The 27,496-nt window shown below is 35.3% G+C and overlaps 3 protein-coding genes across 3 annotated transcripts; 1 reads left to right on the forward strand and 2 right to left on the reverse strand.

Moving 5' to 3' along the window:
- Positions 1–2,470: 2,470 nt before the first annotated feature.
- LOC128186991 (mammalian ependymin-related protein 1-like) lies at positions 2,471–4,721 on the reverse strand. Its single transcript, XM_052856991.1, has 6 exons — positions 4,525–4,721; positions 3,838–3,942; positions 3,569–3,644; positions 3,282–3,428; positions 2,760–2,860; positions 2,471–2,656 (listed from the first exon to the last, which is right to left on the reverse strand). Exons 1-6 carry the CDS (start codon positions 4,645–4,647, stop codon positions 2,606–2,608), a joined length of 603 nt encoding a protein of 200 aa, XP_052712951.1. The 5' UTR covers positions 4,648–4,721; the 3' UTR covers positions 2,471–2,605.
- Positions 4,722–8,700: 3,979 nt separating this feature from the next.
- On the forward strand, positions 8,701–14,587 carry LOC128186992 (uncharacterized). The gene is made up of 2 exons (XM_052856992.1): positions 8,701–9,164; positions 14,124–14,587. The coding sequence occupies exons 1-2, from the start codon at positions 8,900–8,902 to the stop codon at positions 14,261–14,263; spliced, it is 405 nt and encodes a 134-aa protein (XP_052712952.1). The 5' UTR covers positions 8,701–8,899; the 3' UTR covers positions 14,264–14,587.
- An 8,355-nt stretch (positions 14,588–22,942) lies between these two features.
- LOC128186990 (mammalian ependymin-related protein 1-like) lies at positions 22,943–27,496 on the reverse strand. Its single transcript, XM_052856990.1, has 6 exons — positions 27,299–27,496; positions 26,675–26,779; positions 26,417–26,492; positions 26,155–26,301; positions 23,247–23,347; positions 22,943–23,140 (listed from the first exon to the last, which is right to left on the reverse strand). Exons 1-6 carry the CDS (start codon positions 27,434–27,436, stop codon positions 23,090–23,092), a joined length of 618 nt encoding a protein of 205 aa, XP_052712950.1. The 5' UTR covers positions 27,437–27,496; the 3' UTR covers positions 22,943–23,089.

The raw sequence follows: 27,496 nt of genomic DNA on the forward strand, positions 1-27,496 counted from the left end.
ACTCACGACCTCTAAAACCTATACGCTTCTGGCAGTGAGCGGCCACTGTTCTAACCACTCGACCATCTAGACATATACCAATTCCAAGTAAATTTTGATCACTTTTAAAATAATTATAAAATTAATGTTTTTTATTGGAACTCTTTATTACGAGGAGATACAAAAAAGATTCTCGAGGAACGTGTCGTCTAACCTTAAGGCAGTTAAAAGGTCCATTTGGCATGACATGGTTGCTATGTCCCCCTGTTACTCAGCTGAGTTTTCTTCACTTTGTCCTGGTTACCCTTTTTTGAAACTGCGAACAGTTCTAGTATCTTCTATGCCCAGGACCCACAGATCAAGAAATAGACGGGGGAACTACTATAGTAATTGTTCCAAAAAAGAACATGCCCCTTTTCAGCATAGTTTCTCATTAAATTCATAACTAGGTTATATTTTCCCCCCAATTTCCGCCGGCTGAACAGTTAGATATTGTTTACCTGTATATAGTTAAATTTCAAACAGTACGCATTTTCTGCGTCGCACAAATCATAATCTTTTAAACCATATTTGACTGGATTGTCTAGGCTGTATACTCGAAATGATAAGTTGCTTTGTCATAGGCATCCATGCTTTCATGAATAGCTAGAGCTTGGTTTGGCTTAACTACAACATGAAACTTTGTAAGGATGTTATGGTACAGCGGCCCAAGTTTAAATAGAGGGTCATGACCTTTAGTTCCACGTTGGATATATTTCTCATTGTCGTTCAAATGAAGACCTGTAAGAGGAAGTAAGCCTCTATCCCTGGACATCTATCCCTGGACATCTATCCCTGGACATAACACTGGGGAACACAGGACTGATGTCACTGGATTTACGGTCCAGAAATATCCAAAAGTGTAATGATGCCCATTGCTATAACAACAGCGTAGAACCTCTTCATCTCTAAAGCTGTTGTATCTTTCCATCTTTTAAATCAAGGTTTTTCATATAATTGTTTTGAAGAAATTGTTCAGCACATTTATTTGTTTCATCAAAGATGTTTTGGTAATCAAAGTCATTAAAAAAACTATTCTAAATATAAGAGTACTCAAGTGGATAATCAAAATCAGTAATTTCAATTTGTAGTTCCTGGTTCCTGGTCAAGAGTTAATGGTAAGGGAGTCATATCACCTTCATTCCAAAGTTCAGTAATCAAAACATTATAATTTGCATGAATGAATTCATTATCTAGTTCTGTAGTATTTAAATCCTATATATTAAAGCCTCAAAATTGTCCACATCGTCACTATCGCTATCTGTAAATATTTCTTCAATTATGTTATCTCTGTCGGCCATAGCGTCTATAGAGCATTTTGTTTATTATTTTTAACAGGATTTAAATTTTTATCTCTCATGAAATGAACAAATATTCCACTCAATTCAGTTTGTGTACATACTGAAAAAGTCTTTAACAAGCATTATATTTCATTATTTAATTTATAAAAATTGATTCTTTATCAATATGCTGAAGGTAGTCCGAACAATACAAATCAGCTGATCGTCGCATCATATCTTAACTTCCGGTGCCGTTAGATCAAGTGATTCCAAAAAATGCTAAAGTAGCAGAGTATGCATGTAAAACTATTTCATGTAAGGAATGGTGTATTTTTAAATAATTTTAAAATTTTAGATTGACTCTACCTTAAGCTTGTTATAATTTACGTAATTTGATCATTAGACACCAACAACGAAAACACGTGTGCAGCAGCCATTTCTAAACGGCAATATCAGTAATTAAATTTCTCTCCAAATTTCAAAATAATATATTGGTGTTACACCATTGTTTTCTTATTGTGCAAATTTTAAACACACAACGCAATAAAAAGTGTGATTATCTATTTTTCCTTTGTTTAGTATTGAAAAATATAATAAGAATACGAGGCGTAATCCCCCTATATCTATTATCAACTCCATGTACATGTATCATTAGAAAAAATACTATCAATACATGCGTAATAATTATAAAATGAAGAAAAATAAATATAAATATTTTTTTTCAAATAAGCTTTAATAAAGACAAGAAGGTAAAACGTGGGATGAAAGTTATCGGTTGATTCAAATTAGAGTATCGAAAATCGGACACTACCATCCTTTTCACTTGCAGCAATGGCGCCGACACAACACATTATTAATTGGAGATAAAATGCAAAAAATAAAAACCAAACCTGTAAATTATGAACTGGTTTTTATATTTCTTTAAATTCGAGAACAGTTTTATAATTATATTTTGAAGACTTTAATCAGAAATAACAACATAAAAAAATTATCCAGACAAAATGTGATAGTCTGTTCATATGGTAGCGCATACTTTGTAAAACGCACATATATGTGCGCGTAGCAGAGCAAAGGCTAAGAATCTTAAGACAGCTAAAGCACAAGTTGCGGGCGTCCACTTTTTATTTACCAATTTTAAACATGCGTAAGAAAAGACCAAAGCGTACATCAAATCAGATAAAAATTAAAACAGTAGTCATTTAATATTCTCTCATAATATTTCATTTACAAGTATAATAATTCCAAATCTGACATGGTTTAAAATAAAACCATATGACATGAAGATTTATAATCATATGACAAAGTCTTTAAAAGAGGGTGAATCTCCGCTTTCTTCTTCCAGCAATGTGTGCAGAACTCTGCAAAAAAACCCACAAATATTCAACGGTATAAATCAACAAATTAAAAATGAATATTTTGTGGTTGATTGTTTAAGATTGTTGAATCTAAATTGCTGATTACCATTCCCTTATGACATATCTCTGGCGGAGTGAAAACGCTGGGGTCCTTTATTCCAGTGGAGAAGTTGGAGTACACGGCGAATTGAATGTAACCTTTTGCAACTATGTTTAAACAAAAGGCAACTAAATGTTTGTTTTAAGGTGATGAAGCTCCTATATTGAATAACATTTTAATGAACAAGGTAAATAAAAGTATTTGATATATCTGATATAGCACTACATGTAGGTGAGGTGAAATTACATGCATCTTGAATAAAGGGGTTTCAAACTTGTTAATGTTACAGATAATGTACTAAGTAGATTTTAAACTCTCATACCCGCATAAATCACCACAAAAAACATCACCGGAAAAAGGTAATTTATTAACGTGCAATATTTGATTATCTGGAAATCTTTTCTAAAAAATAACAAAATTTCGATTGTATGAATGAAATATAACAGACTTTCATATTTTAGCCATACTTTAAAAAGCGTTTCTGAAAAAGGTTTTGCTGATAAAATATAACGTAAGGTTTTTCGTTACCGTTGGAGAAATAGTCCTCTATAGGTGTACATTCCGCGGTTACCGTTGCAAACCCTTCGTACGAGTCTTTCTCAAATGAGTACATCTTTACTGATAGCTCATGTGGGGCTGCCCCCATGTATGATTGGGATAATAGTTTAGCAGTTTCTGAAATGTAAATATTTCATTAAAAGAGTAATTTCTAAATACCTTAATATGCAAAGGACTTCACTTAATTTTATTAGTAACAGGTGCATGCATATACAAAAAGATTATTCTAAAGAATGTGCATGTAGTTCGCACCATACCAGGTATGCACGATTTGCTGAAATTTCCGACGGGTAAAACTTGGCAGTATCCATTACCCCACAAATATTCCTTTCCCTAAGAGAAGAGGCATTTGTTTAGATTAAAGCAATATTTGTAATTATTTATGTCCATTAAATTAATTTATAATTTTATACGTTTATTTGCAAAGCCCCGAAAAGTCATTTATTTACTATCAAAATTTATTTTACGTTACATGTACATAATCGTCGTGTCTATGTATGATACATGGATAATTTAAAAAAGGTACATTTTTGTAGTCCATAATGACTTCAGACACTATATTATTAATGTAGTTGATTGCGTGGATATATATTCGTTTGGACTCTCCGTCATATGACACACGCTCCATTTCCTGAAATCAAAATAATGTTCTTTGTTAAAACGTATAGAAATCGCTGCCAGATTTTCGAGATTCTACAAAATTATATACAAACTTACGGGTTCATATCTATCGATAGCTTACTATTTGTCATGTAATCAAATCGAAACAATGCAAATAAGAACTAAATTACTGTATTTCTTTTTATCTTTATGATCCTGATTAAAAATCTTTTTAACATTTTTAACAACAAATTACTTCAGCATAAATTCGAGAAAATGTAAATTTGGTTTAAATTCAGTAATTCGGGTATTGGCAAAATGATAATTAATGTTTAATGATCTAACGTGTTTCTACTGCTATAACCAAACAAAATCTTATGTTATTTGATGTTTGCTGTTTATGCACATTTTTAGTGAAAACTCGAAATGAGTCTTTTCTACCCCTTTTTAATTAATCAATAATTTCAGATGAACATTTCTAATGCATAGTTTAGGATAGCGGTCAAGATAAGAACGAAAAATGGACATAATTTGCAAAACATTGCCCCTTTTATGACATTTGCAAAACATTGCCCCTTTTATGACATTTGCAATTATCAAATAAAAACCTTACTCTTGTTATTTCCGCTCTTCCATAAACGACGTCCATCGTGATCTCGTAGACATCCGGGGGACAGCACTGCCCCCAAACACCCACCACAAGGAGACAGAGAACGGCAACACCCGTCATACTCATTCCTGTCTGTTGCTGGTCTGAACTTCTTGCAAAATAACACTGAAGGTTTAAAGTAGGTTTGTATACTGTCAGGGGTAGCTCACTAGATAATGTTTCTTGTTGTTTAAACAAACTGTTATCCGATCTATTATTTGGCACAGGGGCTTGGTTGTTGGATAGTGAATTTCTTAATTATTTGTTCCCGAAGAAAAAATTGATTAAAATTGGTAATCTTATGTATATTTCTGTGTATTGCAATAAAAATATTCTCTGAAAGCCCCCGTTTCAGTCATGTTAAAAAAAGTGTATTCAATGTACATTAAAAAAAGTAAAGGGACGACACTCGCCATCTTGGATTTATAGGGGGTCCTCGTTTCAAGCTATGTTTTAAACAAGTTCTTCTGTTTCTCCAACGATTTCTGACGAGATCTAGGTTGGAAAATAATCAAATGACTTATTCCTATCGTCTGACTACATCTGTATGCTGCATAATAAACACATCGTTCCGAAATGTACTAGATACTTGCAAAACTTATCGAAAGCAACGGAAGTTTACTTTTGAGTGACGTAAATTCTCTATATAATCACTGAGATGTTCCGAAAATGTATGATAAATCTAGAGAGAGCAAAAATTCCGCGAAAAGATATTCCTCTTGGTTTATCCAAAGCTTTCGGATCTCCTCAGTGATTACATGGAGAGTTTGCATCAACTTCCGTTGCTTTCGATAAGTTTGGTGAGTATCTAGTACATTTCGGAACGATGTGTTTATTATGCAGCGTACGTATGTAGTCAGACGATAGGAATAAGTAATTTTAACATTTTCCAACCTAGATCTCGCCAGAAATCGTTGGAGAAACGGAAGAACTTGTTTAAAACATAGCTTGAAACGAGGACCCCGTATAATTCCAAGATGGCGAGTGTCGTCCCTTTACTTTTTTTAATGTACATTGAATACACTTTTTTTGACATGACTGAAACGGGGGCTTTCAGTGAATTTTTTTATTGCAATACACAGAAATATACATAAGATTACCAATTTAAATCAATTTTTTCTTCGGGAACAAATAATTAAGAAATTCACTATCCAACAACCAAGCCCCTGTGTTATTTTGGACAAACAATGTACGTTTCAAAGAGACTGAAAACTTCTAAGAATGCAGCCTAGTTATCTAGAATTTCTTTTTTTCGCAAAGATTGTATACCAGTGGATTTCTGTATACAGACGTGTAATTTTCGCCCTTCTACACTAGCATTCGGTTTCGCCCTGTCTTTAAATTGTCCTGACACAGTTTTGTTTAAAGAGAAATAAATTGAGATGTTGAAATTCGCTTAGTCTTAATTCGACCGCTGAAAATGAGGGCGAAAATAATTTAAAAACAGGGCGAATATTTCCCTGTGTGTAGTATTTCCTTTGAACTTGCAGATTTCTATAAATTCAATGATTGTGCATTTCCGATTGGTTCGTATTATCAATCGAGCGTATTTTTTTTAAGTATTAAGTTTTATTAATAAGTGAATCACAGGTACTAAGTGCCATATATTTTTCTCATAGCAAAATATATTAACCCTTATCCGGTTCCTGTATACATAAGGTACGCATCGACGCCTTCATGAATCTACGTTTGGTTAACGATTACATAATAGTTTGGTTAATAAATTACATAATGATGTTAAATGGGCATGGTCACGATTTTGGTCAAATTTTATTTTTCTGTTTTTAATATTTGCAATGCTTTAGGAATGCATTTCTAATGATCAAATGAAATTTGGGTGCAAGTCGTTGAGTTTTAAGCAAGATACAGGGCTTACATTTCTTCGTCATGTAAACAAGGATCGTGCCCTGTTTTTGTTTACATAGGTTCAATATACCATTGAAATTTTTTTAAAGCTGGTTTGACTATCTAATTATTCATTTTAAGCATAATTAACAGTTCCTAACGATTAACACATTCATTTAAAGTCTAAAACTGGAATTTTCACTTCAGCATTCAAAATGTAAACAAACGCTTTGTTTGTTTAGCGAAGAAGCTCAGTAACTTGCTTATAAGTCATCAAATAACACTCAAATTTTGGTTGCCTATTAAAAATGTCTTACTGAAGCATTGTAAACATTAAAATCGTAAAAATCATTTTTGACCAAAATCGTAGCCATGCCCCTTTAAAGCTGAACACTGCTCGTAAATAGGCACCGTCACACAGGTACCATATATAAACCCTTCGATTTCGTTACACCTGATTGTTCATCTGAAACTCGTGGCCGGTGTGTAATGTTCCCTTCGTTGTCTTTAGATTTTTATGCATTGAATTCTTTTTTATGTGCATATTTTATTTGTAAAAATTGCATTGACCCGTTCATTCAGTGTTAGTACAACTTGATAATTTCATAGCGACCGAGTACCGTGGAGATCCAAGATGTACGTCCACACAGGTGAGACCTCTACAGCGAGAAAATTTGAACTGTTAAGATATTTCTTTAAAATGCATCCTTTGGGCATCCGTGGGCTGACGGATGAAGTAGTGGAGGCTTCCAACCCGTTGTCTTCCAATTGTTCTTCCATGTTCTTTCGATGGTGTGATCTGTGTCTAGATCTGTGCTCTCTGCATGCTAGCTGGATCCTATGTCAGTCTCTCGCGGGATGAGGTCCAGGTCGGTGCTTGGGCTGACTTCTTCGGCTCAATGCACTTGTCAAACGCCTTGCCCTTGCCGACCCCCTTGTCAATCGTCTTGCCCTTTCCACCCGCCATGCTTTGAATTCGTCATTCACCTCTAGAAATGCCTTGATGTTCTTGTGTGGTCTTGGCATTTCACAGAATGAATGTTGTGTTCGTGTGAAAAAAAAGTACGCGCGAATATTCAGCGATGTATTGCTAAACATATTATTGATATTCGAGTGGTAATTGGCCGATGTATTTAACATATTTGTTCATTTGTAAACATGCACTGTTTGTATATCGGAAGTACATCGGCCGGCTATGGGCAAATTTAAGTCGATAATCTACCGATGTTTGTGAAACACATCTCACCTCAGACTTAAAGCGGCATGGTCATGATTTTGGTCAAATTTTATTTTTAAGTTTTTATTATTTACAATGCTTTAGAAATGCATTTCTAATGATCAAATTAAATTTGAGAGTCATTCGTAGATTTATAAGCAAGATACAGGGCTCACAATTCTTTAACATGTCAACAAGGCCCGTGCCCTGTTTTTGTTTACATAGGTTCAATATTCCAGTAAAAAATCTTTTTCCCGCTTATTTGTCTATCTTTTTATTTATTTTAAGCATAGCTAAACAGGTCCTAACGTTAAATACATTCGTTTTAGGTTTAAAACTGAAATTTTTACTTCAAAGTTCAAAATGTAAACAAACGCTTTGTTTGTTTAGCGAAGAATTTCAAGCTCTGTAACTTGCTTATAACTCAACAAAAGACACTCAAATTTCGGTTGCCTATTAAAAATGCCTTTCTGAAGCACTTTGAATATAAAAATCGGAAAAATAATTTTTGATCAAAATCGTTACCATGCCCCTTAAAAGGGCACCAGACAATGATCGGCCATACATCGGCCGATTCTTAAATGATGTGTTAGTGATGTATTGCCGATGAGAACCGATGTGGGACATCAATGGTTTAACTATAACCTATTGTCTTTCGATGACCTCAGTCACAGTCCAATTACTACGAGTGTTCGGCCGGCATCCACGCCTTTTTCGTCACAAAAGGTATCGGTAGCACATTGTTTACCCCGTCGCTGAGTAATGTGACTTGTTACTTAACAAGGTGTGCGGCTTATCTAGAGGTTGGAGGGATAACAGCAATAATATCGCATATTGGAGCTTGTCTCAGATATGCGCATTTATCTCAGTAACTTTTAGCCGGAAAATTTTAGTACGATCGGGTAGGGTTTTAACGGGTGTTTTTATATTAGTTACTTCCCTTCTAGAACAATCTTCTTTCTCAAACAATCGTGGATTAGGTAAGACGTAGTAAATTTGCTAAAATAATTTTAACATAATCTTGCTTTTTTATGGCTGTTATAACAAAGCATTCAACTCATATTGGGTAATGTTGTACGCTGCCAGAAGTAATATATATGGATGGTTTTACTTTATGAAGATTTTTGATCGATTGAATTTATTTACATGGTTTTTATTTATGTTCGGCTGAAAACCACGTGAGGGTATGATAGTAAGAACAGAATGCAGATGTACTCAAAAACCGTCCATTTTATCCGTTAAGTATTTACTATTTTTGCTAATTTTATTCCGAGCAAAATGCCCAAAACAAAAAAACCGGATTTGTCAGCGACGAGAAGCCAGCGTGGGGGCCGGAGACGACAGAGGCCCGAGAGGGCAGGGCGTGCAAGCAGCAGCACAGCAGCAGAGCATGTAGCGCAACCTACAGTGGAAACTCAGATGGTGGCTTCCCATTCCCCTCAGCCCTCCACAGCACCCATTATGGTGGCGCCATCCATCACTGTGGAAGGACCAACAGATGCTATTGGCTCATCCCAGCAAGAATCGACAGAAATGGCACAAGGTACTAACATTGGTGCTCAGTCTCAGTCTTTAATGTTTGGCAATAACTTTAGTCAACCTGTCATAAACAATTCAACCCAAGTAGATTTAGGTTACCATGAAGATAATGCAACCAAACAAAAAATTGTCAATGGGGAATACATTAATTTAGCCACCCTGCTTGTGCGTGATGCTAATAGGCTACAACCATCCACATTGTCAATTGACTCCCAAGGCCAAATTATAGCCCAGCCCAAACACAATCATAGATTGACAACCATTGAGAAATGGACATATGCCTTTATCATTTATGCATGCATATATCTTACAGCCCACCCTAGCAAAACGCACCAACTATTCAAATACATGCATGACGTTAGGTTTGGGGCCGAAAAATCGCAGGGTTGGGTCACATATGATGAGCAATACAGGCTTCGGATGGCAATTAACCCATCAAATAACTGGGGGGTAATAGATAGTGAATTGTGGCTGGTGTATATGACGCCCGGGATCCAGTCCAATACAAATCGTCCATCAATTTCACCAAACAAGTGCTTTGACTTTAACTACAGAGATTCTTGTAACAGAATCCATTGCGCCTATCTGCACCAGTGCATCAGATGCAACAATAAACATCCATTAATTCGCTGCATGGACTCTCAAACTCCTACACACCCAATTGGTCAGTCATTTCGGGGACAAGGATTTACATTTAGACCGTCTCAGTTTCAGTCCACCTATCAACCAAGGCAAGTCTTACCACAGTCAAGACATGTTACACCACAGTCAAGACAAATGGGCCATGGGCGTTTCCCCACTAAAGACACAGCAAATACTGGAACATTTAATTAACTACCCAGATAGAGAGGCAGCACATACTTTAAGGGAGGGTCTACTTAATGGGTTTAAGTTGCAATATGAGGGTCCCCGGTTTCCAATTTTTAGTAGCAATTTAGTGTCTGCAAAGCAGCATCCAAATGTTTTACAAGAAAAAATAGATAAGGAAATTACAGAAGGGCGAATGGCAGGCCCCTTTCAGTCTCCCCCTATGTTAAACTTTCATGTGTCCCCATAGGTATTGTTCCAAAAGCTGATGGCGGTTGGCGAATGGTAATGCACCTTTCATACCCAACGTCTGCAAGCATTAATCACAACATTGACCCTATTCACACATCAGTAAAATACACATCATTTGACACGGTCATTCGAACAATAAGTCAATTGGGGAGAGGGACAATTATTGCAAAATCTGATATAAAAAGCGCCTTTCGGTTACTTAGGATATTTCCAGGGGATTTTGAATTATTAGGTTTACAGTTTGAAGGTAAATTCTATTTTGATAAGTGCTTGCCATTTGGGTGTTCCATTTCATGTAAACTATTTGAAATGTTTTCCACATTCTTAGAGTGGTTAGCTAAGGAAAGATCAGGGTTCAATACCATTCATCATTACTTAGATGATTTCATCTTCATAGGGAGTGCAAACACAAGTCAATGTAAATTTATTATGCAAAAATTTGAGGAGTTGTGTTTGGAAATTGGTGTACCCTTGAACGCAGAGAAAACAGTTTTGCCCACTACTAATTTAGTGTTTCTTGGTCTGGAAATAGACACGGTCAAAATGCAAGGTAGGTAAGAAGAAAATTAAGTTGTCGGAGCTACAATCTCTAGTGGGCAAGTTAAATTTTTTCAGCAAGGCTATACCTGGTAGTAGAGCATTTAATCGCAGGTTTTACAATGCTATGATAGGAACTAGTAAACCAAATCATCATATTCGGATATCGGGGTCCATGCGTCAAGATATGAAAACCTGGATCGAGTTCTAGGATAGTTTTGATGGGGTGGTATACTTTCCGGACAGTGAGTGGAGTACCTCAGATACACTGAAACTCTTCACAGATAGTGCAGGGTCTGCAGAATTAGGTTGTGGTTGTTATTTTCAGGACCAATGGATGTTCCTTCAATGGCCAGACCAATGGGCTTACAAAGAAATTTTGCGGGATATTACTTTTCTAGAGTTAGTTCCAATTGTGTTGTCATTGATGGTCTGGGGAAGCCTCCTGAATAATAAAAAACTTATCCTTTTCATAGACAATATAGCTTTCGTTCATATTTTAAACAAACAGTCATCTAGGTCAGAGCGTGTCATGTCATTAGTTAGGCCCTTAATGTTGGTTGCGTTAAAGTACAATATTCAGTTTAAAGCCAACCACATCCCAGGCAAACTTAATCAAATAGCTGACTCTATTTCCCGCAAAAAGTGGGACACTTTCAGGAGCCTGGCACCTGCAGCAGACGCACAACCTCAGCCAATTCCGGAGCAATTCCAGACCTTGCTCTCTCAAGCGAAATAGAGCGTTTATTCAGTGCATCTATGTCAGTGAACACTAGCGAGGCATACAGGGTAGGGATCGAAGCGTTTGAACAGTTTAACAGTTTCGTATTGGCCAAGGGTTGTCACTGGTTTGGCCGCCACCAGACACACACTTAAACATGTTTATTGCACATCTATCAATAAAACACTACAAACACTCGACGGCAAAATCATACATTGCAGCGATAAGCTTCAAATGCAAAAGTCATACATTATATGATCCCACAAAAAACTTTGTCACCCAAAAGCTACTCCAAGGTGTGAGAAGATCCACCAATACAGCAGACACACGGTCACCAATCACACTGGACATTTTACAAACCATTATCCCAAACCTTCAATTTGTTTGCTCTAGCAATTATGAAACCTCATTGTATAAAGCTGCCTTTTCCCTTGCATTCCATGCATTACTTAGGATAGGTGAAATTGCTCTATCTAAGGGTAATTCACATGAAACCATTCTCCAATGCCAAGATGTTTCACTGTTAACTAACAAACTTGTAGTAAGCATTAAACGCTCCAAAACCGATCAGTGTGGTAGGGGAGTGACATTGTCAGTTAATGCATCACATGGAATAACGTGCCCAGTAAAAGCAATGCAGTAGTTTTTGCAAGTGCGCCCAAGCATTACGGGACCATTATTTTGTCATTTTTCGGTGAAACCACTGACACGGTATCAGTTTAGTGCGGTCCTAGCTAAGGTCTTGGCACAGTCATCCATTGATAGTAAGAATTTTAAGTCACACTCCTTTCGGATAGGTGCAGCTCCTACATTAGCACTTCAGGGCGAAACACAACATGTCATCCAATTGGCGGGTAGATGGCAATCTAATGCCTATCGCACATATATTCGTTAATGATAAGAATTATTGGGCTAGTCTCATATACCATCATACATTCATCATTTTAAGTAAGTAGTAACTAAGCTTAACATATATTCGTTAATGACAATCATTATTGGGCTAGTCTCATATCATACATTCCTTATTTTTAGTAAATAGTAGCTAAGCTTAACATCTACCAAGTTTTGTGCACATAGGTGTCAATAAAGTCTGGGTCATAGGATCCTCCATAGTCAAGAGAGCGAGCATAGCGTCCAGGAAACGAAAGGGGGGATTAAACCTTGGAATAGTTAATACCGAAATCTGGTGGCAAGGCTATGGAGGTATGGTCCTTAGTCAGTTACTTCCCAAACTTTGTGTGCTGCGAAGAATTGAGAATGACCCAGATGTATTAATTATACACTGCGGAGCAAATAGTCTAGGTCTCATTGAGTTAGAGTCACTGCTGGAAAAGCTCCAAGACACACTGGAACAAATAGCCAAGCTTTTCCCTCGTTCTAAGTTGGTATGGTCAAACCTGCTCCCAAGATTCAATTGGGGGTATTCAGAGGACAGAAGGGCCATGGAGGACTCAAGAAAAAAAAGAGTCAATAGGGAAGCAATATTGTTAGTTACGTCTATGGGGGGGGGGGGGGGGGGGGTTATTAAACATACTCAGTTTGACAGTAAGGACCCAACATTATTTCATGATGACGGTGTTCATTTGTCAAAAAAGGGAAATAATTAATTCCTAGAAAACATTGAAAAGGTTGTTACATCGTTACTTAAGGTTGAGGGAGAAGAAAATGAGCAAGCTCTGGCCGCTGGTGATCATATGTGTTGAGGTACTGCCGCCGTCACTAATGGTCTTTGGTCTTCCCATTGTGGCGGTTGCAGTGCCATTAATGCCCGTAATAGATTTGCATCAGACAACAGGCATTTATGGCCCTTGCAAATGGCGTATTTCGACCGCACCTCAACACAAATGGAAGAGTCGACACATATTCTACGCTCATGACGTCATATTGGACAGTTGATCCTAATTGAAATCCATAATGATGGATATGCACATGTGAAAATTTTTGTCCATTGTCATTCAAGGTTGCTTATAACATGTATATGGCTCAAGTAAGGTTAAAATATTTAGTAGAACGTTAATGCACTTGTGTTTACCCAGTGCATGATAACGTCATATTTGCTTATTGATAACGTCATATTTGCTTGCTGATGACGTCATAATTACGTCATAGTTGCCTATTGATTACATCATGTTTGCTTAATGCTTGTTGCTTTGCTTTTTGCTTGCTTGCTTGCTTTTGTTGGGGGCGGCCCTGCGGTAGCCCCCATAATTTCACCGCGGCCAGAAGCGCCAAATAAACTATTCTCAGATAACTTGGTTTTCATGTTATTCATTAGGTATCTGGGATAATATCGCATATTGGAGCTTGTCTCAGATATGCGCACTTATTTCAGTAACTTTTAGCCGGAAATTTTTAGTACGATCGGGTAGGGTTTTAACGGGTGTTTTTATATTAGTTACTTCCCTTCTAGAACAATCCCCTTTCTAAAACAATCGTGGATTAGGTAAGACATAGTAAATTTGCTAAAATAATTTTAACATAATCTTGCTTTTTTATCCCACCCACCCACTACCCATACTTGTTAGAATGCCCATGGTCTTTGTTCTTACTTGGCATGATTTACTTAATTACATATTACGAGATTTTATGTTCATGTGAATCTTTTAGAGCGTATACTGCTGTGGTTTTCCTTTTATTATATTGCAGCTGTACACTGGTTCATCAAAACGGCTACACTGGATAACGTCGCGGTGAAAAAATCCATATGGCGTATTTCGACCGCACCTCAACACAAATGGAAGAGTCGACACATATTCTACGCTCATGACGTCATATTGGACAGTTGATCCTAATTCAAATCCATAATGATGGATATGCACATGTGAAAATTTTTGTCCATTTACTTGTCATTCAAGGTTGCTTATATCATGTATATGGCTTAAGTAAGGTTAAAATATTTAGTAGAACGTTAATGCACTTGTGTTTACCCAGTGCATGATTACGTCATATTTGCTTATTGATAACGTCATATTTGCTTGTTGATGACGTCATAATTACGTCATAGTTGCCTATTGATTACATCATGTTTGCTTAATGCATGTTCCTTTGCTTTTTGCTTGCTTTTGTTGGGGGCGGCCCTGCGGTATCCCCCATAATTTCACCGCGGCCAGAAGCGCCAAATAAACTATTCTCAGATAACTTGGTTTTCATGTTATTCATTAGGTATCTGGGATAAAACAAATATAGCGGAGAGTGCCTGTTTATGAGCGGTGTTCAGCTTTAGCTTGAAAATGTTGTTGAACATTTATTGCTGCTTGATGGAAAAGTAAAGTTAGAAAACAACTTAGACTGTTTTCTTTGATCATTAATTTTATACCTCGCCTTATCTTTGCTAAAAAGTGTTAAGGTATGGAATTAAAATCAATATTTTCTTTCATTCTTTTTCTCGTCGTACGGTGCAGGGTAAAAAGTCCTACTCTTCTGCAAAAAATCGTGTTGATATAGTCTTGATTTCTGGATGGGCAAGAACAGTTTTCAGAATTTGAATTAGGTTTTTCAAATATCGCGTGCAGAGAGTATGAATGGCATTGGGAAAGCATGACTTGATTGGATTTGCTAGTGCTTATTTTCAGTCTGTTCCAAATACCATTCTCTGCTCAATGTAACAATGCACATTTAAGGTGAGAATGATACTATGAATACAAGTGGTAGGTGCCATGCGAATGCACTGGTCCTAATATTTTCGGTGATTCCCGAGTCTTGGATTATGAATGTTTTTGTTTTAAAACACTGTTACTGTTAGGTATCAGGACCAAACGTTGAATTTTGTCGATTCCAATGATGCACCTGCTTTAATGTAAGTTCTTAATGACATTATTTGTTCTTTCGAACAAAAATATTACATTCAGTTTATTTTTGTGAATGTTATATTTAGTACCTCTTGAACAATGGTGTCTTTGAAACATTTGTTTAGGAATGACAATGCCATCAGCCGGATTGTGTTGGTCTTGTGGGTTATTTTTGTTCCAAGTAATTGTATCTTGCGTTTTAAGAGTAATTTAAAAATTACTTTTTGTATTGCCATGGATGCTTGAATGTTCATTTGGATAAGACCAGATTTATTCAATAAAGCAATATCGGGAAACGAATCGAATTCGAACAATCTGATTTATTTTCTGAATCGCTGATGATTGGCCAAAGTTGAGTATTTCCGATTGACTAAAGTGCTGCTATGATGAAAGTTGACAAAACAATCCGATTCTAGTATCCTTTATCCTGCTGAAAAGTTCTATCCTATCTTATCCCATCCCATCGATATTTAGGAATGAAATATAACGAAACATAGGGAAATATTTATTTAATTTACATTCTTGCGACTAATGTGATAATCGAAAAGTTGAATATAACCGAAAATCTTAAGAACGATGTAACTTATTATCCTGTGCATCGGTGATATTATATCGTACGCGGAGTTTACTCAATAAATAAATGTAAACAAACAGGTAAGCGATAGAATTGTTTTTTATTAGTGTTACAATCTTTGTTTAATGATTCCTGAAGGTTCGTTTGATAAATTTATTTGTGACACAGTGACTTCTTTACATTCATAAAAGACCATTCTTTTGGAATAGGCTCAGTATACACTTATAACCGGAAACAGTGTATTGTCGTGAAACCGATATTATGTAACCATTACACAGTATATGTGCCTAATAAGCCTTACCTTAAGATGAACAAACAATGGAGTTGAACATAGTACATCACACAACACAAGACAGATATGTGTTAACTGGTAGGCGGACGGGACTGGACTGACTTCTGGAGTTCCAGGTATTGGGATGCGCGGTGGACCAGGGTCAATGGTCATTTGCATAACAAGTAGTTACATGTATTAGCATAATAATGTACATTTCACTACAGTATTATATGAAGGTCATAAACCCAAACTCTATGAAAATTAACTATAATTGTTTAATATTTACTCCGAAAAGTTCAAGAAATTAATATAAACAGATGACTCTCTAACAACTGTTTTAGAGTTTTACCCAGATTCGATTGTGATTCCTAGATTATGACCAACACCTTAATGATTTGAAATGTAAAGACTTGTAAAGTTTACAAATTTATTATAAAAAAGTAAATATTACTTTAGAATAATTGATAGTAAATAACAATTATAATTCCTCAAAATTTAACAGAAGGAATCTGAATAATATTTAATTTAGACCACAAGAAATGTGAAAATTATGAAAAAAATAATATAAAGTTAGAATAACCATCTAAGAAAATTAAAATGAAAAAATATATATTGCACTAATGGGCTTCCATACAACCAAAGTAAGATAGACTCGGCTAAAAATAGACCCTAAGAAAAATAGTAATACTAAAAAACCCAGTGTATGATAGGTATTAAAGTGATATCCAATTCTACCCTGAAACAATGTTGACTCTACTCTACTAAATTACGTATTACAACAAAGTAATAAGAGTATGAATCTTTAAAACTTCAAAATTGTTACATTCCTCCCCCCTTAAAACAAAAATTAACATTTTTGTAAAATACACAATACACAATTTTGATTTTGGTTTTAAAGTTATTTTTATCCTCCGTGGTGGTATCGATGGTCACGGGCGTTGAAGTTATCCGAAAGTTCAAACAATGGTTCTTTAGGTAAACTATTCATTCGTTCCAATCTTGCTTTCTCCCTTTCTGCATGGTATATCCTTTTCTTTGGCTTCTTGAAATCGCAAGGATCTATGAATTTACAATTTTTGACTTCTTCAGATGAAATGTGCCGTGGACATTGACATTTATGATGTTTCTTGATATGCATAGCAAATTCGGATCGCCTGGCTTCTTTGATGTTTCAAATGGAACAAGTGAAAATGAAAATATTGAGTTTATGAAATCTTTCAAAATGGGCGCTGTAGTTGGACAACTTTTTAAAGTGATGACCAGATCCAATACAGCCGGTCACGGGACAAGCCACTCCCCCTTTTTGCCATTATTTTCCTTCCCCATATTGAAAAAGATTTGGGCTGGCTTCTACATTAAAATGAGATAAAACCTGTCTATCCTCAATGGATTCAGTATCTACTGGGATTGACATTTCAAGGGGAATAACCTCTGGTACCCAACTAAATGGTGGAACAACTTCTTCATATGATCTACATGTATTGTAATGTATGATCATTCAGGTGTTTTCTGAATTTTATTGGTCACATCTGTGATTTTTGTAATTACTTTGTAGGGACCTATCCACCCTAATCCTAATTTAATTCCTGCTGTAGGGGGATACCATCTCCACACAAAGTTGCCTTCTTTAAAAGTTCTACGTTTTCTATGGTCATAGTACTTCTTCTGTTTTGCCCCTGCATGTTTGAGGTTTTCATGTACAAACTCATGAGTATTTTCTAAAGTATTTCGTAGCCTTTCCACATACTCTACAAGACAAACAGGGTTAAGGTTGCCTAGAGGATTGCCTATGATGAGATCAATGGGACTATAATTTTCTCTTAGTAAATTGGGAGAACACCCAATACTTTCTTGAACTGAAGACCTACAGTCCATAAGAACAAATGGTTAATTTTCATCCCAATTATTTTTATTGTCATTGGCATAACTGGTCAACATTTGCTGTAAAGTTCGGTTAAATCTTTCCACTAGTCCGTCGGACTATGGCCTGTAAGGGGTAGTCCTTGTTTTCTCTATCCCGAGTTTTTTTTAACATCAAACAGAAAACAGCTCTGATTCAAACTCGCGACTTTGGTCGGTATGAATTTGCTTAGGTACTCCAAACGTACAAATGAATTGATTGACAACTTTGTCACCTACTGTTAATGCCTGGTGATCAGGAACTGCATAAGCCTCAATCCACGTTGTAAAATAGTCACACAAAACTATAATATACTATATATATTATATATATGCCATCATTTGTAACTAAAAGAGGTCCTACTATGTCAATTCCTATCCTATCCAATGATGCACCTGTGACAGACTGGCAAAGAGAAAATCTCTGGATGTATCTGGTGATAAATAGCGATGATAACTAGAACAGGTGTTACAACTGATATTGATGCAAACACTCAAATCGGCCGCAAAATTTTTTACTAGCATTTTAAAGTATTTTGATATAAAAGAGTCCCAAGAACATATATTTTAAATTAGAAAAAGTGTACGATACATTTTTCGTTTAAAATTATACAATTATTTTACTTTTCTGTGCATTTTTAATACTTAATTTTCAGTAAATCGTTAGCTATTTATCAAAAATAAATTGTCATGGAAATGGAAATCGGGAATTAAGGATACTAGGATAATATCATCAAATTATTTGTTACAAGCTAGAAAGACAAGTATTATAACATATTTATAAAATTAATAATGTTATGTCTCAATGATTTCTGACCCAAAAGGGGAAAAATTTTCACTTGCTGATACACTGATCATTTTCATGTGATAATACTCTTGTTTTCATGTGCCACAATAAATGTTAAGTGCAGAAAAAAATATCAATGTACCATTTTGATGTTTTATTGTTGTTTGACAGTGTGTCCATACAGGTAGAAGAAAATGGGTCAGTAATTTTGGCTTTTGTATCAAAGTAAATAGCAGATATTTACGCTTCTTCCGATAGTCATAAGTTATGAAGGTAAATAACAAGTATTAAAATATGTTAGTAACAAAGGAACATAACCATTTTCTAGAAGTATGTTAATAATAATTTAATTTCAATAGAAATAAAACTGAATAAATGTGCATTTTTAGAAGGAAAAAATGTCTCCTGCATAGAGATGTGATATGTTGAATTTGTTTTCTGCAGTCAGTATGTCTGTTTTTATGTCTTATAAAAAAAAAGTAAGTCTGGGTTGAGTTAACCAGGCTAAATTAGTTTAAAGGAAGTTATTTATACATGTCATTTAAATGAGACAATATAAATTGATGTCATTTACAAACTAAGAGTTTATTTTATTAACCTGAATATTAGATCCAGAAACCAAAACAGCCATTAAAGACGCAATAATATCAACATTCGACAATCATGACACCCAAAAAGATTCTTCATCACATGAAAACACACCCTCATCCTCTTCAAACACAGCCTCTTCAAGCTGCTCAGGAGATCCTCATGTAGATTGGAACTTTCATGAAGTTCATTCTCATAAATCTTTGCCAGATTAAAATTTAGATTTCCTGTTAAAGTCGACTTGTGAAAGCACAAAATGTCTCACAGCATTATGGACAAATTCAGTCATTAAAAAATGCAGATTCTGCTTAAAAAAAAAACAAAAACAAAAAAAACCAACAAAACATTATAAGAATATCTAATGATATAGCTGTAAATGTTGAAGAATTTCACTTACTGTTATTAGAAAAAAATAGTTAAATTTTTTCCTTTAAAAAGTTTTTGAGAAACTATGTTTTTCATTGAATTATGATCATAATGCATCATATTTCTTTGATGAATTGAATTTCATTCAAAATGAATCGGACAAGAGAGCAGGTATCTTTCATTTTAAAACTGTATTGTTTTAAACACAGACCCCAGATTTAGTTCTACGATATATAAAATGAGAAAACCCTGGAAAAACAACTCAACAAACTACAAATTATTTTTAAAAAAAGAGAAGATTAGAGAAAATGGAATCCGTACAGTGGTTGTTGTGAGGAATGTTACTCAACCAATTGACGTTGTCATTGATAAAATAGGACGTCATTTTGACGCACCATATTTTTCGTTCTGTTTTTAAAAACAATGCTTAGTTTTTAAAAAACTTATGTTTGTGAAATTTGTTGAGTAAAAATTTACATCATATATAGTTATGAACATGCCTTTGATTGTTTGTTAAATAATTTTAATCAAAAGTTATTTCAAGTGTAAATGATATCATTATTTTGGGACATCCTGTATAAAGAAGTGAACGATGAATACTGTAATAGTGCACACACGTGGAAGTATTTTGAAAGATTCGGTGAAGTGTATGGCAGTAAAGCGTCAACTAGAGTTGCTGTTTCATTGGACACTGGAAAGAAAACAAAACTTGCTGTTTCTCGTGATGATAGTTCACCACAAGCTGAGACGCGAACTTGTAGTCCATCATCTCCTTTCAAGATACCTGATAAGATTAAGTCCAAGAAAAGGAAAATGAATGAAACAACAAAATTGATTGAAAAGAAACCAGGAACAGAATAGAGATTTAATGGAGTCGATTGAACGTCACGATGATGATAAGATGAAACTGGTTGATCGGATGCTAGATATTATGGGAAAATCTGTGAACAAAAGGTGAAGGCATACCAAGTGTTGATTAACATATATTTTTATATGGTTTTTCCTTTAAAAAAAGTTTTATTAATTTTATGTAAGGTGATAGCTAGGGCAGACCTTTACTAGAAATGTGTTTTTCATGCACATGTTTTTTTTATTACTTCAGTCTCCTTATTAATAATTATTCTTTATTTTTTTTTGGTTACTTATGCTACAAGGAGTAAATGAACATGCATAATGATTTATTAAAGTTACTGTATAATGTTTCATAAACTGCTTTTATTGTTTATCACACCATATTGAAAACAAAATTCCCTGTTTAGGACACTAGACAAGACTGCCTGCATGGTGTTCATGATTTGCTGCCGAAACGCTACACCATCCCTTCTGTTAGCATATATATTTGGGGGAGGAACACTCCTACCAGAATTGTTGACCATAGACTCTAATGGAAAACTCTCTAGAAGGGAAGGGTCGTAGAAAAGGCGACAGGTAGGCCATTATAACAAAATTCAATGACGTATTTTTAGTTTTTAATTCATATTGTATGTTTGATGTTATTAGTGTTTTATAAGTGTGCCTTTAATAAAGGTCAAACGACACGTTCCTCGAGAATCTTTTTTGTATCTCCTCGTAATAAAGAGTACCAATAAAAAATATTAATTTTATAATTACTTTAAAAATGAACAAAATTTACTTGAATTTGGTTATATGTGTGCAAGGTCGGGTGGTTAGAACCGTGGCCGCTCACTGCCAGAAGCGTATAGGTTCTAGAGGTCGTGAGTTCAAAGCCCCGCCCCGGCGGAGATATAGTTCTAATTTAGTGAATTTCGCTGTACTGTAGATGTATTTATTTTTATATCAGCAATTCAAGTGTATTTTCAAGAAGATTATATAGGAAAATACATACTCTAGTATTTTGCAGAAATGCCTGGTAAGGTACCCTAATTTTTTGCAAGAAAGCTATAACTTAAATTGAACAGAACGCACTTTTCCTGTGATCGATTCTAAAGCCTTGCTTTTCGAATCTGAGGTCAACGTAGGATAATTTACTTCAGATGATTTTCCTTTGTGCGAAACATGCATCAACTATGACGCCCATTTTTATACACTAGCTCCGAAGGAGAAGGGGGTATACTTGTGTGTCTGTCTGTCCTTCTATCTGTCTGTCTCCTTTACACACTACTTGTTTAGGCATACAGTATCGTGGGATATACTTTTGTACCAATCGGACGTCAGCTTCCTGTTAAATGACGACTTTGTTTATTCCTAAATTTTCAAACAAATTTTCGTCAAAGATTTCTCAGGAGCTATTTATCGCAGATGTTTCAAATTTTAACACTATTTGTTTAGGCATGCCATATTATGGTACCAATTGGATGCCCACTTTTTAATAAATGTCGACTTTGCTTATTTTGCATATTCCAATCAGAGCGAGGGTATAGTATTGGCTCACAGATATCTTGTTCTTTCTAACCAAATAGGCTTTCAATGCGTCTTTTCCGTCGTAATTGACAAAGCTTAGCGAAAAAATCAATACGCATGCGTTAAGATCCTTGTAAGGCTAGTTTTTGTATCTTTTTTTTAAAGAGTTCTCTTTGTAAACGACGACAAAGATTACGTGTAAATGTCATGTGGATAGTTACGACCTTTCGCAAAATGCAATCTACGCACACGTATATTCACACGTAAAGTCTGCGTTTATGTCAAAATTGATTGAACTTGACCTATAGAAAATCTTTATTGGACGTTAGGAAATCACCAAATATATTGATAGATAAATGATTTACTTTATTTAATTAACAACGATTAACAAACAAGTTTTACAACTTAAATTAATATCCCTCGTTGGTACGGGTGTTAGCGCAAGGAGTTCAATGAAGTGGGAGGAAGCAGGAGTATCCGGGAAAAACCCACGTGTCTAAGCGGGTGACCGTCATATAGACACTGTCGATCACGGGGATCGAACTCGGGTGGCAGCATTAAGAAACGAGTACATGTACGTTGTCGACTATCCTACCTAGACGCCTTTAATGAAAGCTATATTCATTAAAATGCGTAGAATGCAGCATAACATGATTTTATTTTTTTTTTGAAAGGAGGGGGAGGTACGGTATAGATGAAGATATAATATATATAGATATAATAGAATATTGATATACCCGTCTAAGGTGTAAGATCGCTTAACAACATCGTGTTTTGATTTCAAAACCGTACTATAGGTACACCCCTTTAAGACGCCTAACGCACAAGCTGTGTGTGTCCACTTTTTATTAACCAAATTACAACATTCGTAACACAAATATATGAATGTGTTTATCAAATCGGATAAAGGTTATAGTAAATTGATACATTGGATATCATCATAATCATTCCTTCATAATATTTCATGTTAAATTTTCAAAAGAGAGAAAATCCCCGCTTTCTCCTCCCAGCTATGTGTTCAGAACTCTGGAAAAAAACCAGATAGTTAGCGGTAACAATTCGAAAAATTTTATTACCTATAAAGTATATCATTGGTTGGCTTGATTATTGATTTGTTTTATTTGTTGATTACCATTTCTTTCTGACAGATATCTGGAGGGGTGAAAACGCTGGGGTCCTTTATTCCAGTGGAGAAGTTAGAGAACACGATAAACTCAACGTATCCTGCTGCCACTATGTTAAAACAAAAGACAATTAACTGTTTTTTGTATAAAGGGGATGAAACAACAAGAGGCCAATTGGCCTTAACGGTCACCTAAGTAGCATATAACCCATACAAAAACTTGTCGAGGAGTCTCATATATGCATTTAATTAATAAGGTTTCATTCTGGAGTAGAAAAATTATAAATTTGTAATGACGACCACATTTAATTCAAAAAGAACTGTGAAACCTATAATTTTGGCAAAAAACTTAAAGATCTGGTCTACAAAATCATGAATTCAGTTTTCCTTTCAGCTGTGTGGGAGTAAAGAAGATAATTTTCTAACATTATATGCATTAACACCTATACATCCATTTTGGCCCTTTAAGTAAACATAATTTTAAGTCAGTCAGTTTTTAATACATATGTGTGAGAATAGATAATAAAATTTTTGAACATTATATGCATTAACACAATATTGCCCCCCCCCCCCACCTCATGTCCTGAACCCCTGACCCAGAGGCCATAAATTTCACAATTTAGGGAGAGAAGTTAGTGGACATCATAATCATTTATTCAGTTTTTTGCCCACATGTGTGGGAGAAGAGAAGATTTTTTTAAGATTTAAAACATTTTTACAATATGGCTATATTGGCCCCACCCTAGAGCCTGAACCCTTAACAAAGGGGTCAAGAATTTAACAATTTTGGTAAAGGGCTTCATGGACATTATAACCAGGCATTTTGTTTTTAACAAATATGGCCATATTGGCCCCACCCTAGAGCCTGAACCCATGACCCAGGGGTCATGAATTTCGCAATTTTAGTAGACTTCATGGACATCATAATCATGCATTTAGTTTTAAACAAATATATATATGGGAGTAAAGAAGAAGATTTTCTAACATTTAATACATTTTTACTATATGGCCATATTGGCCCAACCATAGAGTCTGAACCCCTGACCTAGGGGTCATGAATTTCACAATTTTGGTAGAGGGCCTCATGGACATCATAACCAGGCATTTAGTTTTAAACAAATATATGTGGGAGTAGAGAAGAAGATTTTCTATGATTTAATACATTTTTACTAAATGGCCATATTGGCCCCACCCTACAGCCTGAACCCCTGACCCAGTGGTCATGAATTTCACAATATTTATAGAGGGCCTCATGGACATCATAACCAGGCATTTAGTTTTAAACAAATATATATGGGAGTAGAGAAGAAGATTTTCTATGATTTAATACATTTTTACTATATGGCCATATTGGCCCCACCCTACAGCCTGAACCACTTACCCAGGAGTCATGAATTTCACAAGATTTATAGAGGGCCTCATGGACATCATAATCATGCATTTAGTTTTTAACAAATATAAATGGGAGTAGAGAAGAAGATTTACTAAGATTTAATACATTTTTACTATATGGCCAAATTGGCCCCAACCTAGAGCCTGAACCCCTGAACCAGAGGCCATGAATTTCACAATTTTGGTAGAAGGCATAACCATGCAATCAGTTTTTAACAAATATATATGGGAGTAGAGAAGAAGATTTTCTAAGATTTAATACATTTTAACTATATGGCCATATTGGCTCCACCCTAGAGCCTGAACCCCTGAACCAGAGACCATGAATTTCACAATTTTGGTAGAAGGCTTCATGGACATCATAACCATGCATTCAGTTTTTTCCTCACATGTGTGGAAGTAGAGAAGAAGATTTTTGAAAATTTGGCTTTTTTTGTATATTAGGCCCCGCCCATGGCACCACAGGGGTGGTAGAGCCATGAATTTCACAATTTAGATTCTTCTTACCATAGAGATGCTTCACACCAAAAATGGTAACGATTTGTCTGGTAGTTTTCAAGAAGTTAAAAATGTAAAATTGTTAACGCACGACGACGGACGAAGACCAATTGCAATAGGTCACCTGAGTCACTCAGGTGATCTAATAATATTTAATTTCTAATAACCGGTAAAAAATATGTCTGTGATAAATATCGATATCACATAAATGATATAGGTCTATATGAACTAGCTAGATAATTTAATTGACTTTTTGTCAAGTTCATGACACACCCCGAGGTCAAAAGCAAGTTTTGTGTGAAGTAACAACTTCTCATGTCTTCCAGGAATAAAAGCTATTGATAAACTTTGCACTTTCCTGCAAGTGTTCTTGATCTTGTCTGAATGACCCGAGGTCAAGGTCATGATACACCAACAAGTCATGTTATATTTTTGTGAAGTATCAATTTCAATTCTTCCTCCTCTATAAGAAAGATATGAACCGGACACATTTGGAACAGACAGATGAACGGACAAGGTGATTCCTATTTATAACACCCCCCCCCCCCTCCAATTTACATGGCTGACAACATACATGTATAAATAAGAACTCGTTCAATTTGCATCTTAAACATTTTTGAAAAGTTATATCCCCTTCATTAAAAGAAGAAAATTTTAATTTTGTCAAATCATCTGCGGCAAACGACTCATTTGATTTAATATTTTAATGAAAAGAAAGTTTATGCATAATTATACTTACCAAAATATTTTTGTGTGTAAGATTTTAAGTTACAATCACAAAATCTGAATAAAACACGCATAGTCCATATACTTCAAATGACACTTCAAGGTGCAATTATTTTGACAATAATCAAAATTTTGAAAATTCCTGTATTGTAGTGGAATTTTTCATATGCAAATTAATATCATTATTCATTAAATGGTATTGGGCCACTCATTATTGGGAACAAAATGTGATCGTTATACATTAACTACCTTAAAGTGAAGCAAAAAGACTTGGCTGATTAAATACAACGTAAGGTTTTACCTTTGGAGAAGTGGGCCTCTATAGGTGTACATTCCTCGGTTACCGTGGCAAACGCTTGATTGGAATCTTTCTCAAATGAGTACATCTGTACTGATAGTTCATTTGGGGGTTCTCCCATATATGTTCGGGTTAAAAGTTTAGCATTTTCTGAAATGTAAACATATTTAAAGACCAATTATAACATTTTAATACTTGTATGTATTTGCAAAAATGAATAAAAAATACAGGACTTGCGTGTTGTTCGCATATTGCATATTTGTACCTGGTATGCATGAATTGCTGAAGTTTCCGACGGGTAAGACTCGGCAGTAACCGTTAGCCCACACATATTCCTTTCCCTAAAAGAAAAGGCGTTTGTTTAGATTAAGGCAATATTTAGCAGTTATTACAATTTAACACAGTTGTAAATATATTTGTTAAACCCGAGTAGTCTTTGAAATACGAATAGATTATACATTTACTTTAGTACATAAGTGTCACCATTTCTCTGATCTGAAAAAAAATTGAAACATAAAGTTACATGTTTGTAGTCCATGATGACGCCAGACACTATATTATTGGTGTAGTCGATTCCATGGACATATATTCGTTTGGACTCTCCATCGTAAGACACACGCTGCATTCCCTGAAATAAAAAAATTCCATTCAAAAACGATTTGTCAGATTTTAAAGGTTATTAAAATATATGCTCTCATATACAAAATACAGGCTCGGGTATTCAATGAATTATGTGTTCATTTAATTTACTTAATCAGACTCAGGGATTCATGAATTGTTTTCCGGCTAATATCTAAATGATAATCAGTATTCAAGAAATTTAATACATTTCTTCAAAATTAATGGTCCAAAAGTTGATATTAAGAGACTTCGTTTTTTTCCGTTACTATATACAAGTAAAAAACAACACAACATATTACACATAAATGATTTCGTATTGGACGGACTGTGCAGCCTTTTTTCCTACTGCGTGTACCAGATTGATTGGTGTTTGGCCATGATTAGATTGGAGTTTGTCTTTGATGCATTTTTAGTAACATTATAAATGTCATATATTATTCCGTATGCTAACCCCTCAATCTCGTCCAATGCGTAGTTAATGATAACAGTCGTAATTAATCTTTAAAATATCAGATTAGAGCCTTACTCTTGTTATTTCCGCTGTTCCATTTTTGCGAACTTCTGCATATACATCCTGTGTGATCTCGTACACATCCGGGGGACAGCACTGCCCCCAAACACCCACCACAAGGAGGCAGAGAATGGCAACACCCGTCAGATTCATTGCTGTCTGTCGCTGGTCTGAACTCCTTGCAACTTGACAGTTTTTACAAGGTTTATTTAC

The sequence above is a fragment of the Crassostrea angulata genome, chromosome 6 (genome assembly GCF_025612915.1).
Source record: "Crassostrea angulata isolate pt1a10 chromosome 6, ASM2561291v2, whole genome shotgun sequence".
Classification (NCBI taxonomy): Eukaryota; Metazoa; Mollusca; class Bivalvia; order Ostreida; family Ostreidae; genus Magallana; species Magallana angulata.

What these genes read in the sequence shown, in the direction of transcription:
- LOC128186990 (XM_052856990.1), bottom strand. Translation starts at nt 27,436, where the DNA reads ATGAATCTGACGGGTGTTGCCATTCTCTGCCTCCTTGTGGTGGGTGTT. An exon ending in GAACAGCGGAAATAACAAGA is followed by an intron (nt 26,780 to 27,298) that starts GTAAGGCTCTAA and finishes TTTTTATTTCAG; the next exon opens with GGAATGCAGCGTGTGTCTTA. An exon ending in AGAGGCCCACTTCTCCAAAG is followed by an intron (nt 23,348 to 26,154) that starts GTAAAACCTTAC and finishes GTTTTAACATAG; the next exon opens with TGGCAGCAGGATACGTTGAG.
- LOC128186992 (XM_052856992.1), top strand. Translation starts at nt 8,900, where the DNA reads ATGCCCAAAACAAAAAAACCGGATTTGTCAGCGACGAGAAGCCAGCGT. An exon ending in ATCGACAGAAATGGCACAAG is followed by an intron (nt 9,165 to 14,123) that starts GTACTAACATTG and finishes ATTATATTGCAG; the next exon opens with CTGTACACTGGTTCATCAAA.
- LOC128186991 (XM_052856991.1), bottom strand. Translation starts at nt 4,647, where the DNA reads ATGAGTATGACGGGTGTTGCCGTTCTCTGTCTCCTTGTGGTGGGTGTT. An exon ending in TCATTATGGACTACAAAAAT is followed by an intron (nt 3,645 to 3,837) that starts GTACCTTTTTTA and finishes CTCTTCTCTTAG; the next exon opens with GGAAAGGAATATTTGTGGGG. An exon ending in AGATATGTCATAAGGGAATG is followed by an intron (nt 2,657 to 2,759) that starts GTAATCAGCAAT and finishes GTTTTTTTGCAG; the next exon opens with AGTTCTGCACACATTGCTGG.